The 16,816-nt window shown below is 33.5% G+C and overlaps 1 protein-coding gene across 1 annotated transcript in view; it reads right to left on the bottom strand.

Moving 5' to 3' along the window:
• Positions 1-16,816, bottom strand: part of BRIP1 (BRCA1 interacting DNA helicase 1) — a gene marked incomplete at its 3' end in the record, with an annotated part of 148,564 nt that overhangs the window by 24,146 nt on the left and 107,602 nt on the right. The window contains 2 exon segments of the mRNA XM_081027780.1: positions 15,299-15,420; positions 16,398-16,557. Coding sequence (XP_080883906.1) covers positions 15,299-15,420; positions 16,398-16,557 — 282 coding nt within the window.

Below are 16,816 nucleotides of genomic sequence, written 5' to 3' on the forward strand. Positions count from 1 at the left end.
GTCAGATATAATAGCTTAAGGGTTTTCAAAATTTCCAAAACCATATTCAAATACTTTATAATGATCACTCTGCCTATGACAACTGTGGCTCTAGAAAGTATTACAAATAAAATTTTTAGAGATAATGTAACAACTATTAGATTAAATAAACAAAATTATCTTTCCTTGGTCTTTTATTTTTCATTAAAATGAATTAATTTTTATATATGACTATATTATTTCCATTTCTTGTAAATTTTCAAATACTCTTTATAATCCAAATGGCTTTTAAAATACTGCCAATATTTTACCTAGAGAAATTATTTTAGGTGAGAAGAAAAATAAACGTTTGAAAGTAGATATATATAAAAGTTAACTGAAATATTTTTTAGTATTTAAAAATTTTTATTAAAGACTTTTAAAAAATAATAAAAATTTATCTCTGGAGAAATATATTTCATTAGGGAAAGCAAAACTAAGGGTTTGGAAAAGGTAGGAAGCCAGTACACCTCTTTTTAATGACACCAGAATCTATTTCATTGTACACTTAGGAATTATCAAGCACAAAAATCAATGCCCAATTTAAAATGACACAAAGCATATGTGAAAAAGCCAGTTTCTCCTGCCAGCAAACAGCTTACATGTTAAGTAAACCAAAGGCTGGAAGGGATTAGTTGAAATGTCAAAAGACAACCTTTTACTTTTACCTGCTCATCCTTATACACATATTCTCATCCCTTAGGCATGCTTTCCAAACAAATAGTTTCAATGTGCAGCAGCAAAAGGCCCATGGCAAGCTCTGCCATCTTGTAACTGTCAAAGAGATTAGTCTTTGATCTATTTGGGAGGTCATGTCCACATTCACATTAGCAATACAGTTTAACAATATTATACCTGTTGACCAATGCTTCTTTAATGCCTAACGAGACAGGCATTTTATACTATGGAAGTTAACTGTGAATGTTTTTTTCTAAGTTTTGACAGAAAGTAAACACCATAAACTGAGCTCAAGTGTGGTTTGGAAAAATGATCTTTTAGACCAGTTAACATTACTTTTCAAATATATTTTACAAGGCTCTCAAAACAGACAGCTATATTTAATTGTACATTCTGGAAGGAGTTTAAACCAATTGGTGCCCATCCCTAATAGACTGGTGTACGTATAGTTTTGGAGTGTGTGAACAGCAGAGAGACGGTAAATTATTTTATCAGAGGTTGCAAACTGACGGCCCAGTTTGTTTTGTGTGGCCCTTACTGTAGCTTAAAACAATCTGAACTATTTGCCAACCCTCAACTAGCTCACTCATTTAAATAATCTGTTTAACTTCTGTAATGGCTTGAGTTTGCAACCCATTGCTTCAGATGTTGCATTAATTCATAAAACATTTTTTCGTAACTGCAGTTAAAGTTCACACAAAATGAAAAACACCCTCAAAATAGTAGATTCTAGACAACTGAAAATGTTTCTGCATTAAAAGCTAACTTGATACAAGCAGAGATGAGATCCTGAATAGCAAAGATAGACAATCAAGACTGAAGTGGTACTTAGAGAATTACACAGAAATACCCATATAATATCTGGGCAGCAGTTATATGATTTTGAATTCCAATTTTACCATTACATTATAATACACTTGAGATCAAATAGTAATTTCCTGAAGTCTTCCAATGTCTCGGTTTTACGGGGGCAGTGTTTAAGTAGTATACTACTGATAGCAGTAGTATATGTAATATAACCAAAAACATTATGCTGTATATATCAACAAGAAATTTAAGTCACAATTTTGAACATTAGATTATTTTTTCAACCTAGTCAAACCCTTAAATAGCTCTGTTCAAGAGTAGTCTTTTATTAAGTAGCTTCTAAAGAAATAAATGGTATAATAAACATGAGGTGGGACTATAAATGCATCTCTTCACTACTTCCTCATTTGAAAGCAGGTGGAATTTATCCCAATTCATATAAATATGTATTATGGTTTCAGTAATAAATGCCTTCCTAAAAGCAATCAACATAGGCAGACCATATATATACATATATATATATTCTTGTATGTAAGCTTTACCACAAAAGTTTAAGCCTCAAAATAAGACTAAGAACAAACAATCAGCTAAACTTACTAATTAAAAATATTTAGAAAACTTTGCCTCAGAAAAATAAGCACATTTGTCTAGCAAACACTCAAGAAGAATAGTTTTATCTTTAGCCAAGATACAGGACCTAAAACATAAACATTTATAGCAAACCAAATCTGGAAGACAGAGACTGTGCATTAGAGGCATTTACTGCTCCATATCATCACAGTGTAAACACTTTTATCAGGGTATCACAATATAAATTCCAATGGTTAGAGTTCCAAACTGAGCATAATATCTTGTATGTGAAATAATTTAGCTAGATAAAAGGAATATAGCTGGTTTTATTTCATCTGGCATATTTTCAAGATTTCTGAAACACCAAGTTAACCAAATATAGTATATATATATTTTTTTAAATGGGGAACGATGGGTTTGTGCCAAGAGTTAAGAAGCCAGGCTCCCTTTTAGATTTTTTTTTTTTTAAAAAAAGCACATTAAAAATGGTTTTCAATTGTTACGTACTTTCCTTGTTACGTTAGGAATTGACCATAATAATCTACCAAGATATACAAATTAAGACATAGTAAAGTAACAGATATAGTAGTAATAATGTAACTTATCTCACATATGCTTTAAGGCTGCTTTGGATAAGACACTTTTTGCAGAGAAATCTATATTAAACTTTGTCATAAATTGTCAGTGTTGAAAATAGCCTCAAAATTTCAAACATAAGAACAAAATATATTTCCCTTAAATCAGGCATCTCTTATTCTCAACATATTCAACATATTCAACCTCATCTGGTTAATAATAATTTAACTACCATCCAGAATAGTTTATTGGTAATTCAGTAATTAAACAACCGTAAATAAATGCTTAGATAATAATAATGCAAAAACAGCATTAGATCTTAGTTTGTTAATCACGAAAACAATTTGTCAAGATAAAAACACAGGAAAAAACTAGAAATTAATATTTGTCTATTTAAAGGGAAAAAAGACAGTTAATACTTTAAGACATGCAAGAAACTTTAACTTTAATATGCTTATTCTGTAAAGCACTAAGTTAAAAAAGATTTTTTTAAATAGGCTTTGTGGCAATTTAGTTAGCTAGCCACACTAAAATATTGCCCAGGTCAACCTGAAAATGCTTACATTATCAAGTGCAGAAAATGCCACATATATATATATATATATATATATATATATATATATATGTACATACATATATATTTTCCCCCTGAAAGCCTGTTTTAAGGGAAGAAGGTGTAATGGAAAAAGCACACGGCTTGGAGTCAGGGCTTAGACTCTTATTAGTTGTTTGACCTTGGCCAAGTCACAGTATCCCCAATTTAGCTTTCTTTCTCCATTTCCTCCTCTGTAAATGAAAGAAAATTCCTGCCAACCGTAACTAATAGAGTTGGATGAAGAAATAAATGACAATGGGCATGAAACAGTAAAGCATCGCATCACAGATTAGGGGTATGTGGGCTGGAGAGTCATTACTTATCCCTTATTTTTAAAACCCAGTGTAGGTTGGGGCGGACTTTGCATTTTGTCCTATTATACTGCTGCATGCATATGAAAAATGCCAGTGGACTGACAGAGACAAGATAGGCCATCTAGCCAATGGTGGCCGGCCATCTACCTCAGGCTGTTCACTTGAAATTAGGGTTTTCACACTTGGATCAACTCTCTATGAAGGTGCTTAACCTACACTACTCAATATATAGACACATTATTTTAGGTGACTTATAAAAATAAGTTTCTTTGGCTTATGGAATGGCTACTTTTTCATCAAATATCAATGAAAATATGTACATCGGCAGAGCATATTAAGAAGACTGTTCAGTTTTGAAACATACCTTTTTCTAAGTGACTTCTATAATTGATCTTAATTTTTCTGAGAAATTATAACTAACATTAGCACTCTTTAACATCCTTCATAATTTTTTTTGATCATTTTGCAACCTAGGAGCTATATCTGAAGCAGAACTATATAAAATATGTTCGTGGTGTAATCTACAGAATGAGTGCATCCTTGGTCCTAAATATTAGTTTAAATATTATTTCATTCATATATCTTACAATCTAGACCTTCCTTTGTTAAAGTCAGGAGACTTTAACAAATGAGAGCCAAATAACTACGAATAAACCCTTCGAGCAATAACAGCCAACATAGTGAAATATTATCTTACGTAAGAAAGCAACATGAGGCTGTAAATGGAACTGCAGGCTCTTAAAGAAATGAGCAGATATCAAGAGGCTTTGTTAAGGGGAATAAGTAATGTTGCGTCCAGTAAGCGACAGAGACCTGTACCTACTCCTATATAACCCTGGAGGACGGCAAGATCTCTCACAGAAGAGGCTTGTGGATGCTAGAAGATGCAATACTAAGAACTGTGGCCTTCAGGGGGTTATAAAAAAGTTTAGTGGCAATGGCAGACATACAAAGTAGAAGCTAATCCCAGTGAAGGGAAGCTCAAATTTACATGACTGAACACTATAACATTTAAAAATGAACACGAGCAAGAGAAAGTGTGCATGTAAAAAAAGATTACGTTGAGTATTAGAAAATACTGAAAATATATTTAAAACTTTAAAACCCAGTTTATCACCTCTACAGCCCAACAAATAGATTATGATACTTTGCCATCTAGATTTTTACAAATACATTCAAACTTAACTTTCAAACATAAATACATGTTTGATTTTTAAAAAACATATTACTTTCTACCTTTACAGTATTACTGTTAGGAATGTTTGATTCAGAGCTTCTCAAATGTGCATGTGTGAATGTGGGAATAAAGGATATGGGATCATAACACTAAAGTCTCATACTTAGGAAATAATGAAGACTTCTGGTTTCAGGAAGGCAAAAACAAAAATAAGACATTTCTTCCTGCCCTCTTAAAAACTGCCCCAAATTAAAAGACAAATGAGAAAGAGAAAACATACTCACCATCTTCAATTAAACTAAGAGATATCTATAACCTCAAGACCCAGTATACGAACATGAAAAGCATATGGACAAATGATAAATGACAAAGGGAGGTGAAAGTTCAAACCGAAGTACCCACAGAGCTACTGCTGGAAAATAAGCCAGTTAGGCCAGTAGGAGTCCAGAAAGGTTCAGGAAATAGATGCATGGGGAAACTGTTGGAGGATGTGTACTACAAAAATGAAACAGTAAACAAGAAGGAGAAGGAAGATCTGAGACCTAAGAAACTTGGGATTCAATACAGAAGATAGGTAAACTAAAATCCTAGGATAACAGCAAAGGGAAATCTCAGGATATTGGCAATTAACTGGGCTTAAAGAGCAATTTAGTGCTGACTGACATAGAAAATCAGGAGACTTCAGAAAGGGAGGTCTTGGGGGGCGGGGAGCACTGACCTATTATCTGACAGTTCTGATAGGAAAATTGAGAGGCATTGTACAGATTTTTAAAAGGGTGACAGAAGATTTAAAGATCTTTCAAAAAGAGAAAAAGGGGAGGAAGGTATTAATACCAAGAAAAATTTTAAAAAGTCAAGAAAGGAAGGAAATCATTTGACTACAGTGAACAATATTTTCATAGTCATGTTAATGTGAATATTGGTTATGGATTTAATAAAAACTTGTGATGTAACTATATGGGAGGATAAAAGAAGAGAAAGTAAAGTAAGCTAAATCCTTATTTCATGTAGGAAGTAAATAGTTAATATTTAAAACTGATTAAAGATAAAATATGGAGATAAAAGTACCAGATGAAATAACTAAAAGAAGTAAAAGTCACTGCCTTTCAGAAGCAGGGGGCTGGGAGTGGGGTAGAAGCCAAGGACTGTTAATATAAGAAGCCATCTACTGTATTTAGTATAAATTAGGCTCTTAGTAAAAGCTTTATTGGACTTTTTTCAACTTGATAAAAATAATTTAAAAATAAATGCAGATTGCTAATTTTAATTCATGACATGCACTTGTATATCTTACTATAAAGCAATGGCGCTCAACCAGAAGATACTGGCAATGTCTGGAGACGTTTTTTTGTTACCACAACTGGTGGGGGTTGAAGGGTTTGCTACTGGCATCTAAACATCCCACAGGACATCACTCACAACAAAGAATTATTCTGCCTAAAAGGTCATTAGTGCCAAGCTTGAAAAACCCTGCTATGAAGTAATTTTAAGCAACAAATCTGGAAATTTTGATGTGATAGGAAAATACACTATGAGTTGTGCAGCTTATTATACTCCCTGGCACATTGGGGCTATTTGTCCCACAGTTAGAAAGCATAAACTGAACTCATTCCCAAGGTATCAAACCTTTAATCTCCGTGAAAAACAAGAAAGACTGATATTGTAAACACTGAACAGTGATGTCTACTATGGCTTCTGTTATCTGAGACAAGGTTTTAAAGCTGGAAAAAAAATCAAATCACTTGAAGTCCATCTGCATATCTGTACCCTGCAGGTTTTAGGGGGATCTAAGTAAATACATTAAAATCCACTAACAACCAAAATTCTACTCTGAAGAAAAAAAAAAAAGTTATTTTCAGAGTAGTTAAAAAACGATTCCACCGTTTCCCTTGAATTAGTGCTGCTGATTATGCTCCGTGCCAGCAGAAATAGTTAAGTGTCAATCAACCTTACAATCCCCAGGGTGATAATTTCACTTTTAAAGCCTTCCAACGGGTTTAACTTGTAGCTATATTCAGACATGGCTTTTTTCCTAAGGAAATACAATGACCTGATTATTAGGAGAAAAACAAAGAAAAAGGCTATCAACCAAACTTGCTTAAAATTTTGTGATTTTAAATGTTTCCTCCCCGGATCCCAAAATGTTCCTTTAAGAAATGTGGAGAAAATGTTTTTGTTAATTTTTAAATTAAAGATACTTCAGCCATTCATCCATGTATTCTGTGTTTTTATGTTTGTTTGTTTTTCAGGAGGGATGGGAACCAAAAGGTTTGGTTATTCTCATTTTTTGCTATCCAAGGAAAATCACAAATTGTCAATCTAGATGGCATACTTAGATTTAAATTAGGCTTTAATTTGGAATTTCAAGATATACTTAGAACCTACCTTAACAATACTTTTATCTTAAAAATACAAGCTGGGAAAAAAGGTTTAACTAATTAAACTCGTTCTAGACCTTTAGAGGTGACAGGTTTTTCTTCCGTATCTGTGATCTGGCTAAGTGTTTCCAACAATTCCAACAGCTAGTTGCTGGACTCCTAAATGTTAGTTTAGTATTATGGCTCTTTAAGTTTATATACACAGTCGTTTCCCCTGGGTAACCACATGTTATTGTCCAGGCTAGGTCCAGGTGGGTTCCTGTATCAGACGCTACAGTATAATAAGAACTCCATTACACTCTGACCTCATGCTCTATTCCTGGATCCAATTTCCCATAACTTAGAATAAATTCTTAAATACTTAAAGTGGCATACGGGGCCTAAATGATTTGACTCCTTAATACCTTTCTCAGCCTTTATTCACATGCCATTCTCCCCAAATCACTTGCTACCTCAGCATCTTTCAATTCTCTTTTACATGTCAGGGTCTTGGCATATGCTGTTCTTTTTGCTGAGAATACTCATTCATTCTTTGCACCTACATACCTCCTAGCCTTCTTTCCTGTGTCAGCTTAGATATCACTTCCTCGAGAAGTCTTTCTTATCCTCAAAACTAGGTCAGGATCCTCTTATACATTCTCATAGTTCCTGTGACTTTTTCTTACAGTCTTCGTCGCAACTGTAAGTAATTGTTTCTTTATTACTTTAATGTCACTATTCCTCACTAGACTGTAAACTCCATGAGATAAGGGGCTATAATCTGTGTAGTGTATCACCGTGTCACCAGTCTATTAAGTAGTTGGTACTCTAGTCAGATATTCAAAACATGGTTGTTTCATTATTCTGAATAGTCTTAATAATCTGAGCAGTTTTGTAATCTGGCCTTTGATGAGGCCATTTCACCTTACCAAATGTTTGTACGCTTGAATCTCAATATAGACAAGATTCAAATCTCATCTTTCTGGCCCTATCATCTATTTTAGGCAAATCAGTCAAAGTAAATGGATATTTGGATGGAAAGTGAAAGGTGTTGCTCAGCTTCACTTTCCCTAAACATCTGGACATCCAGATCCTATCCCATCAAAATATCCTGTTATATGTTCGAGTCTTTACTAAACTATAGACATCACTACTACAGAGATAGCATCTTGTTCATTTCTTCATCTGCTATATTTAGTGCAAATTAGGCTCTTAGTAAAAGTTTGTTAAGTGAATGCTAAAACACTCAAAATCAACACATTTATGAAAGTGGTTCAAAAGAAACATGTGAATCTACTCAAAACTATTAAGAAAGGCTTTGTTTCTGAAATCATGTTTGTTTTGATATACTATAGCCCCTTACATTCCTGCCTTCATTCATCTATTCATGAATATTCACACTGCTGTCAAAACAACAAGAAAAATGAAGGAACAACACTGTTCTCTTTAAAAAGAAATGTCAGATTTAAGAATTCTAATACTGCCATCATTTAATAATATTTTGACACTTAAAAGCACTGGTTTAATGTGCACTCTACCAATGCTGTTATCCTTTGGGATAAGCAAAGGATTACAGCTTTTTCCTGAGATTTCTATAAATCCAAGAATGCATGAAGCCTATAAATTTATATGTGTTTGTTATAAAGTCAATAACTAATTTAAAAAAACTAAAATAAATGCCTATATTTTTCTATCATGAAAGTAATTTTTCAAAACTGATTAAAATAATTCCCTCAAATATTTCAGTACCTTCAGAACTAAGTTATCTAAAAAAAGAATTCATAATGGTTATTATAAGCCAATACTAAGATAACTAAGCAGATAACTATATGAATTTAAAACAACTTTTAGATGAAATCTATTTTGGTAACTCAACATAGTGTAATACTAAAGAAAAACAACATACAAATATAAATTTTATTATCTTAATAAATCATTTTAATCTTTGTAAGTGCACTTCTGATATTGAATATTACCATAAAATTTTATTAACCCAATTATAAAAATCTAACATACCACTTGAACAGTTTTAAAGTATAAAACTTTTTAGCCACATGCCATAGTTTTATGAAGTTTTTCTCAGAGGAATAAAAGCACAATATCTATGAAGGGGAATATTTCTATGTACTCCTAAACCACGCTAAGGAATACAAATAAAATGCACTTTTAAAATCTAAGTATTGTACTTTATAATGCCTCAGAAATGATGACCATGCTACCAATTTGAGAAGTGGATGCTTGAATTACAAAGCTGAAGGCTTTTGCAGTTTTTAGATCATACTAATTGGCCAAAGGATTTGCTTTAGATATCCATTAAAAGGGCAAACTTGTTATACTGTGACTTAATTGCAATAAAAGAAAACAACTTTTCTTTTAGTTATATTTTTCCACCAGCATCTGATCATATAAAGGCCTTGGTTCACTCTTCTGCCCCTCAAATACTTTGGTTTAGTGCACGGAAAGCTCTCTTTTTTTTAACTATTGTACAATTAAGTTATGTCCTTATAGAATGATCAGAAGCATCTGGAAAAGGTAGAAGTGAAAAAAATCCTCACTGGGAAAGTCAGCTTAATGCTTGCCCTTCAAAGTGGCCCATTATCAACATTTCATAGTGGGTTTCTTTATTTTCAAGTCCCTGAGGTATGTGCAATAAATTATGACTTGAACTAAACAAGTCACACTTGGCTCCGAAATGAAATTTTCCTACCTCTACTTTCTAGTCCCCAAGGTGGGAAGAGGAAATCCTGGTCACAGCCAAAGAAGTCATATTTTTGGCTCTAACATACATTTTCCTGCTTCTCTAAAAACCAAACTCTGCAATTGAGACTACAAAAGTCTTAAGCTAGTATTTTAAACTGTATTTTAATTTTTACTTCCCTAATTTGTGCCTCAAATTTAAGAAAAAATTTTAGTATCATGAAATTAATGTCACTGCCCTTTTTCCCACTCAAATCACTTTTCTGACCAGACACCAATCTTAACCTTTTAAACATGAATTCAAATGAAACAGAGACAATAATGCAGAATTAGATTGTTTCATTTCCCTAAACTAGAATATTTAAGGTTTTCATTTATAAATAACTTCTACTTATTCTTGCATGATAGACTGAGTATTACGTAAAACAAAACTATGAAGTCCTAATTTGTGGTCCAGTAATTTGAAGAACTGTGTTAGTTCTGGAAGAGCCATTTATGGAAATCATTTAGTTCATCATATCATGTTACAGAATATGAGAATATGGCAGATAAATACTAAGGTGAAAACCCAGTGAGTCGTGTCTTGTATAGTCCTCTTCCCTTAAGTGAGTGCAGAATCTGTGACTTGCCAATAGGATACAGCAAGGGTGATGGATAGTCACTCCCTTGGTTAGGTTATAGTATAAGGCAAAGGTGTGGGGAAGTTACTCCTGTGATTAAATTATATTCCATTTTGGCAGGCTGAATCTAGAGAGTACCTTGTTGGCCTTAAAGAAATAAACTGCAATGCTGTGAGAGGGTCTGCAAAAAAGGTCCTATGGCTTGAAACTCTGAGTAGCCTTTAGAAGTTAAGAGCAGCTCCTGGCTGAATCAGTCCTACTACCATAAGGAACTAAGTTCTGCCAACATCCTGAATGAGTTTGGAAAAAGACCCCAAGATCCAGATGAGAACACAGCCCAACCAACACCTTGACTACAGCCTTGTGAACCTCTGAGGATAGGACCCAGCTAAGCCACGCCCAGAATTGTGACCCTGGAAACTGTGACATAAGAACTGAGTGTTGTTTTAAGCCAATTTGTTTGTGGTCATTTGTAATACAGCAATAGTAAACTAAATTGAGAGACAGCCAGTATAATCAATATTATGTTCCACTTATTATGTTCTACCATGTATTATATAGAGTATAAAATGCTACTGGAATTAAACATTCCCTTCTACAACTCCTGTAACGATTTATGATTGTAACAAGGTCCTGTATTTCCTTATTATAAGTCATATTAATGTTTACTTCTGTTCTCATTATCATCTAATAATGATTACTACCATTATCATGCCTCACAGTGTCTAGGTATGAAGATTTGTTGCTTTTTAACAATATCAAGTAAAACAAACAACAAAACCAAATATTATATTAATAAAATATTAAATGTAAACATATTAAATGTATACTTAACTTTTAATTTAATTAACACATTAAATATATTTAATACTTAAAAATAATAAATATATTTAAATATAAGTATAGATATTTGAGACAAATAATAAACATATTTAATCATTAATTAAACCAACATTTATTGAACACTCACTATATTCCAAGGCAATATGTTAATTAAGAAATTGTCCAAACTTCTGGGTACACCGTCTGACACATTATAAAACGGATTTGTAAACATTTAAAATACAATATAATTAATATAATGAACACAGTATAGTATGTGCTTCAGGAAGTAATAAAAGATACTGGTAAAGATAAGTATGTAGGTAAATATAAAAGCTAGTATTTTTGCTTTGTAATTGCTCCTTTTTTCCTATATGATTTAAAAGGCAAATGCATAAAACAATTAATTATAATAATGAGCATATAATGTATGAAGGTACAATCTATGACAATAACAATATAAAATGAGAGAAACAGAGATCAAGACATTACTTGTAATCCGTAAGGTAATACTAAGGAAATAATAAATACACACAAAAAGAAAGAAGGGAATCAAAACAGTACACAACAAAAATCAACTAAATACAAAAGAAGGGCAATAATGAAGGAATTGAGAAATAAAAAGCACATAAGACATGAAGGAAACAAATAGCTAAATTGTAAAAGTATGTCCTTCCTTACCAGTAGTTATCTAAATGTAAATGGATTAAATTTTCCAATTGAAAGGCAGAGATTGACAGAATAAATTATAAAAACATGACACAACTAAGTGCTATCTACAAGAATTTGAAGGAATAAGGAAGTTAGACTCTTACCTTACATCATATACAAAAATTTATTAAAAATGGATCAAATATCTAAATTTAAGAGCTAAAACTATGAAACTCTTTGAAGAAGACATTAGGGGTCAATTTGTATAACCTTGAATTTGGCGGTGGTTTTCTAAATGACACCAAAAGCAAGGACAACAAAAAAATAAAGTGAATTTCCTTAAAATTTTCAAAACGTTTCTTTTATATCCCATAGAAATGTACAAATAAATATTTTCAATAACTTGTTTGATCATTTATGAATTTTAAGAAACCATTCATAATTATGCTCTGATTTATTTCAGATATTCAGGTATTTCAGGTATTGACTGCTATATTCTCCTCATTTCGAAATGATAAAAAGCCTTCTTCATGATTAGAAAGATTGCACATCTACACTGTTAAAGCTTATAAACATCAGTCTTTTAAATGGATGCCTTACAAAATATGGATGCCTTTAGTTATGAAAAAAATGCCAAGACTCCTTTTTGAAGTCTTAATTCTAAATCCTTTGCCATGTATTGTAAAAAATACCCATGACTACTCGATGCTCCTGACTTTGGACTACATGACATGCTTTGGGTAAAAGGTTAGTAGAAGTGATATAAGTGGGTGTTTGAAAGTGCTTGTACAGTCAACCCTGGTCTCTTGCATCTCTACCATTGCAATGTAATGTTTTGGCTAGTCTGTCGGTCCACGAAGGATGAGATATATATGTAGAGCAGAGTTGACCCAGTTGAGCTCAACATACAATGCTCAAACCATAGCAGTGAATAAGCCCAGCTTAAATTAGCTGAGCTGCCAAGCCAAGCCCAGCCTAGATCATCTACTGCCCAACCACCTGTAATGAATGACTGTTGTTTTAAGTTTTAGAATTGTTTGCTACACAGGAAGAATGGATCCAGACATATGGCAACAAAAAATACACTTCCCTTACATTTAGTTTTGCCAGTAAAGAACTTCTCTCTTTATCTGTCCCTTGTCCCTGCAACTTGGTCTACTCTTGGGTCTATCCTACTTGGCCCTTTCAGTAACCACTCGGGATACTCGGCAAACTAGGGACACTTTAGAACCACCATCCTCCTCCCCACCCAGACCTCACTGAGTCTTCTGTTATCTTGTTGTTTTACACAACAAGAGCCATTGGGATTCAGATAAGCAGAACTATGACAAGCAGGAACATTACTGAGGAATGTCAGAGCAGGCATACTAGGTCTTTTTTTGCATGACAGGCTGAGATTCTGCCCGGGAAGAACGTACCCTGAGGAAATAAAGCATCAAGAACCCAAGATTGGCATAATAATAACAATGCCCGCATCACAGTTGTTGGGAGTAAGGGTAACGAAAATAGAAGATAAATCTAATTTTTTTTCTTCACAAGACACATTTTATTTAATTGTACGAATTTTCAAAGAATAACATAATAAACACCTGTATTCTCACCATATTTTCTTGAAGCTTGTTTTTTTTTTTTTTAACTAAAACAAACAAGCAAACATAGAAAAAGTCCCTTTGGTAATCACTCTCAATATCATTCCTTTATCTTCTCTTCAGACATAATCACTATTACGAGTTTGATGTGAATCCTTTCAGGTCTTTGTTACTTAGTATTTAGTACAACCTAATATTAGCCACAGAATTATCTTCTTTTCTGGCTCTCAAGACTCATATATATATCCAAAGAAGAGAGAGGATACAAGCAAAAATGGAAAGAGTTAATTTTAGGGGGAAAAGAATCAGATTTAAGACCTTGGACGAACATGTCATAGAAAAAAAAGAAAAGGCATTCTTTCCACTTCAACAAAGCAGCATTAGTGCGATAATATAGGGCCAAGGTAAAATGATAAGACATTAAAAAGAGACAGTACCACTGCCACCAGCAGTGACTCAGCAGCACTCAGCTTCAGTGGACTGTAGCACTAACGCTGTTGATGGTGAACATGACAGTTGTCTTGAGTGGATGTCAACTGTTCCCTCAGTAGCAGCCTGAGGCACATCAGCCATTTTAGAACAGGAGCCCCGGGCATGGTCACTCTCAATGGTAGCAAAGGTGGCTGGAGAAAGGTAATGGAAGCCACCCAAGTTAGTAGGCTGAGAGGACTACATACCCCTTGAGGATTTTCAGATATTTTGAGGAGGTACAGAAGTTAGGGAAGAGTAGGAACTAACCAGAGATATACTGCTTATTACTGTTAATATTATATAAACTCAGTGTCTAGTAAAATATCAACAATAACAAAACCTTACATCTGGAAGTTTTAAAAGAGATAACCGACTGGGTAAAGAATTCCTGCTCTGCTATGAAATCCTAACAGGTTGTGCCCCAGGAAGAGGGATATGAATTATACTCCATGCAGTCAGCTCAGTGGTCAGAAAAACCTTAATTCTTGGGCTCAGATTGCTAGCATCTTCCAATGCCTGTAGGACGTAAAGGAAAATCCTCTCTGATGGAAGATAACACCATCTTAAGCTTCAAATTATTGCTACAAATAGTTTTTCAAATATAATGTTTAGCAAACAATCAGTGATAATGAAGCAAAACTCCTGTTTCTGGCTAAGACCAGAATAACTGGTTTAGGGATATCCCTCCTACTGTAAATAACTATAAAACTGGACACAATAGATAAAGGGACTGCTTTCAGGGAGTAGACACCAGGCACCACAAGACTAATCTTGGAGATAAGAGAAATCCATTAGGTGAACTCCATGATTCTCAGCTCGCTTCCTGGGTATAATTTCTCGACAACAGCACAGAGTACTGAAGTACAAGCAGAGTATGGTGGTCCTGCTGAACTGAGGTGGAAGAGATCAGAATTTGGAGCAGCTAAAATCACTGCAATCTGCAGGGCAGGGTATGGCATTCGAGAGAAGGGAGCTAGCTAGGAAAAGGGCCCTAGAAAGGGGGGACCCATGTGAGTCTGTGGCTAAGAGCTTGATAAAATACAAATTGCTGAGCTCTACCTCCAGAGTGTCTGATTCAGTAGGTCTGGATGGAGCCTGAAAACATGTATTTCTATTACGTTCCTAGGTGATAACGATGCTCCTGACCTGGGACTACACTTTGAAAATCACTCTTGTTGAACAAAAGATAGCACAAGTTAAAAATAAAATAAACCAGCATCTACTAAACCTTTTTCACTCATTCCGAATCACTAAAGCATTACAATAAAATGTCTGAGGATACATGAAAAACATTTAATTGACACAAAATCAACAACTTGTATGATAAATAAAATTTCTTAAGGCTTTAAGGCCTACCTGCAGATCTTTTACATTGGGAAAAGGAATTCCTATTGTTATGACAGCACGGGCATTGTCATCTGAGAAATCCAGACCCTCACTCACTTTACCACGACAAACTGCTACCAGCAGGGCTCCATCTTAAGCACAAAAAAAAAAACACCATTTTTAAAAGTACACCCAAAATTGACTATTCTTGTCATTTTGAAGAGATCTGATTATTAAGTAATCATAGTAGCAAACTTAAAAGAATTCAAATAAAAAGCTATTATGAGATAAAGCTTAAAAAATTCAATGTCTTTAAATAAACAAGGAAAACAAAATTAACATTTAAGTACAATATGGTAGTGAACCAATTTACAAACTGTTATCTCCCAGAAACTTACCCAGTAAAACGACATCAGAGTAGTAACTTGCACATGAACTGAACACTTGGGACTCAACTGTTTTAAATTTAAAAACTTGAAATTGCAATCATTACTATTACCGCCATCATGTAAAGTTCTCAGAATGATTTACATAACACTTAATTTGTACTATATACCATATTGAATCAATATTATATTGAAGAGATTGTAAAACACACAGAGAATGCTTAGGATATTGATAATTATGTTATAGTATCTTATTATCTTGCATTGTTCATAAATTACTATTAGTCCTTCCTATCAACCTCTTTATGGACATTCTCTTACTTTGATATTGAGTCTTCAGTTATGTTTTGAAAACTCAAGTTTATCTTTCTAATAGAACATAAACACAAAGTTTGTTATTTGCATCAAAATGTAGGGCTCATTTGGTTAGTAAGGAAGATATTTACACATGAGCTACCTACCTTCTTTCACAAAACATTTTAGTTAGGGTAGGAAAGACTATGGAATAATACCTGAATGCATGCTGTTTCGTTTAGCATTCCCAAGTGAAAATACTCATAGGAGAATAACTCCAAATAAATAATTTTTTTAACTTATTTTCTTTTCACTCAGGAGTATAAAATACAATTTGTCTCTTAAGTGCAATTCATTTAAAAAGATAACACAAAGTTCTAACAGCACCAACTTCTTACTTCATAGTAAAAAATACTTTTTTCATTAACCATCTAACAATTTCCAATTACCTTTCTCTCCTTTGCACTTGATCGCATCATAGTATACCTGAAGTAATTCATCAAAATCAGTTTTCTCTCCTCCCTGTGGTTCTACAATGACTGTCTTCACCAACTCCAGATTATGCCATAAACCAGTGTTGAGCCAACGTTCTTTTAACTTTTCTAATAACTAAAAAGGAGTAAGAAAAAAAAAGAATTTTTTATGTGTCAAACTGAACAAACTTATCTTGGTTTGTTTAAAGCCAATGTGGCTATATATGACTATGGCAAGCGTATTAACATTTCTGTGTTTTACTTTTCTCATCTATAAAATGAGGAAAAAAATAATATGTCATAGAGTTGTTATTAGGTAAATATACTAACTGATTTAGATGGCTTTGAAAGATACCTGGCACATAGTAAGAGCACCATAAATATTAGCTGCTACT

The sequence above is a fragment of the Rhinolophus hipposideros genome (assembly GCF_964194185.1).
Source record: "Rhinolophus hipposideros genome assembly, chromosome: 20".
Taxonomy (NCBI): Eukaryota; Metazoa; Chordata; class Mammalia; order Chiroptera; family Rhinolophidae; genus Rhinolophus; species Rhinolophus hipposideros.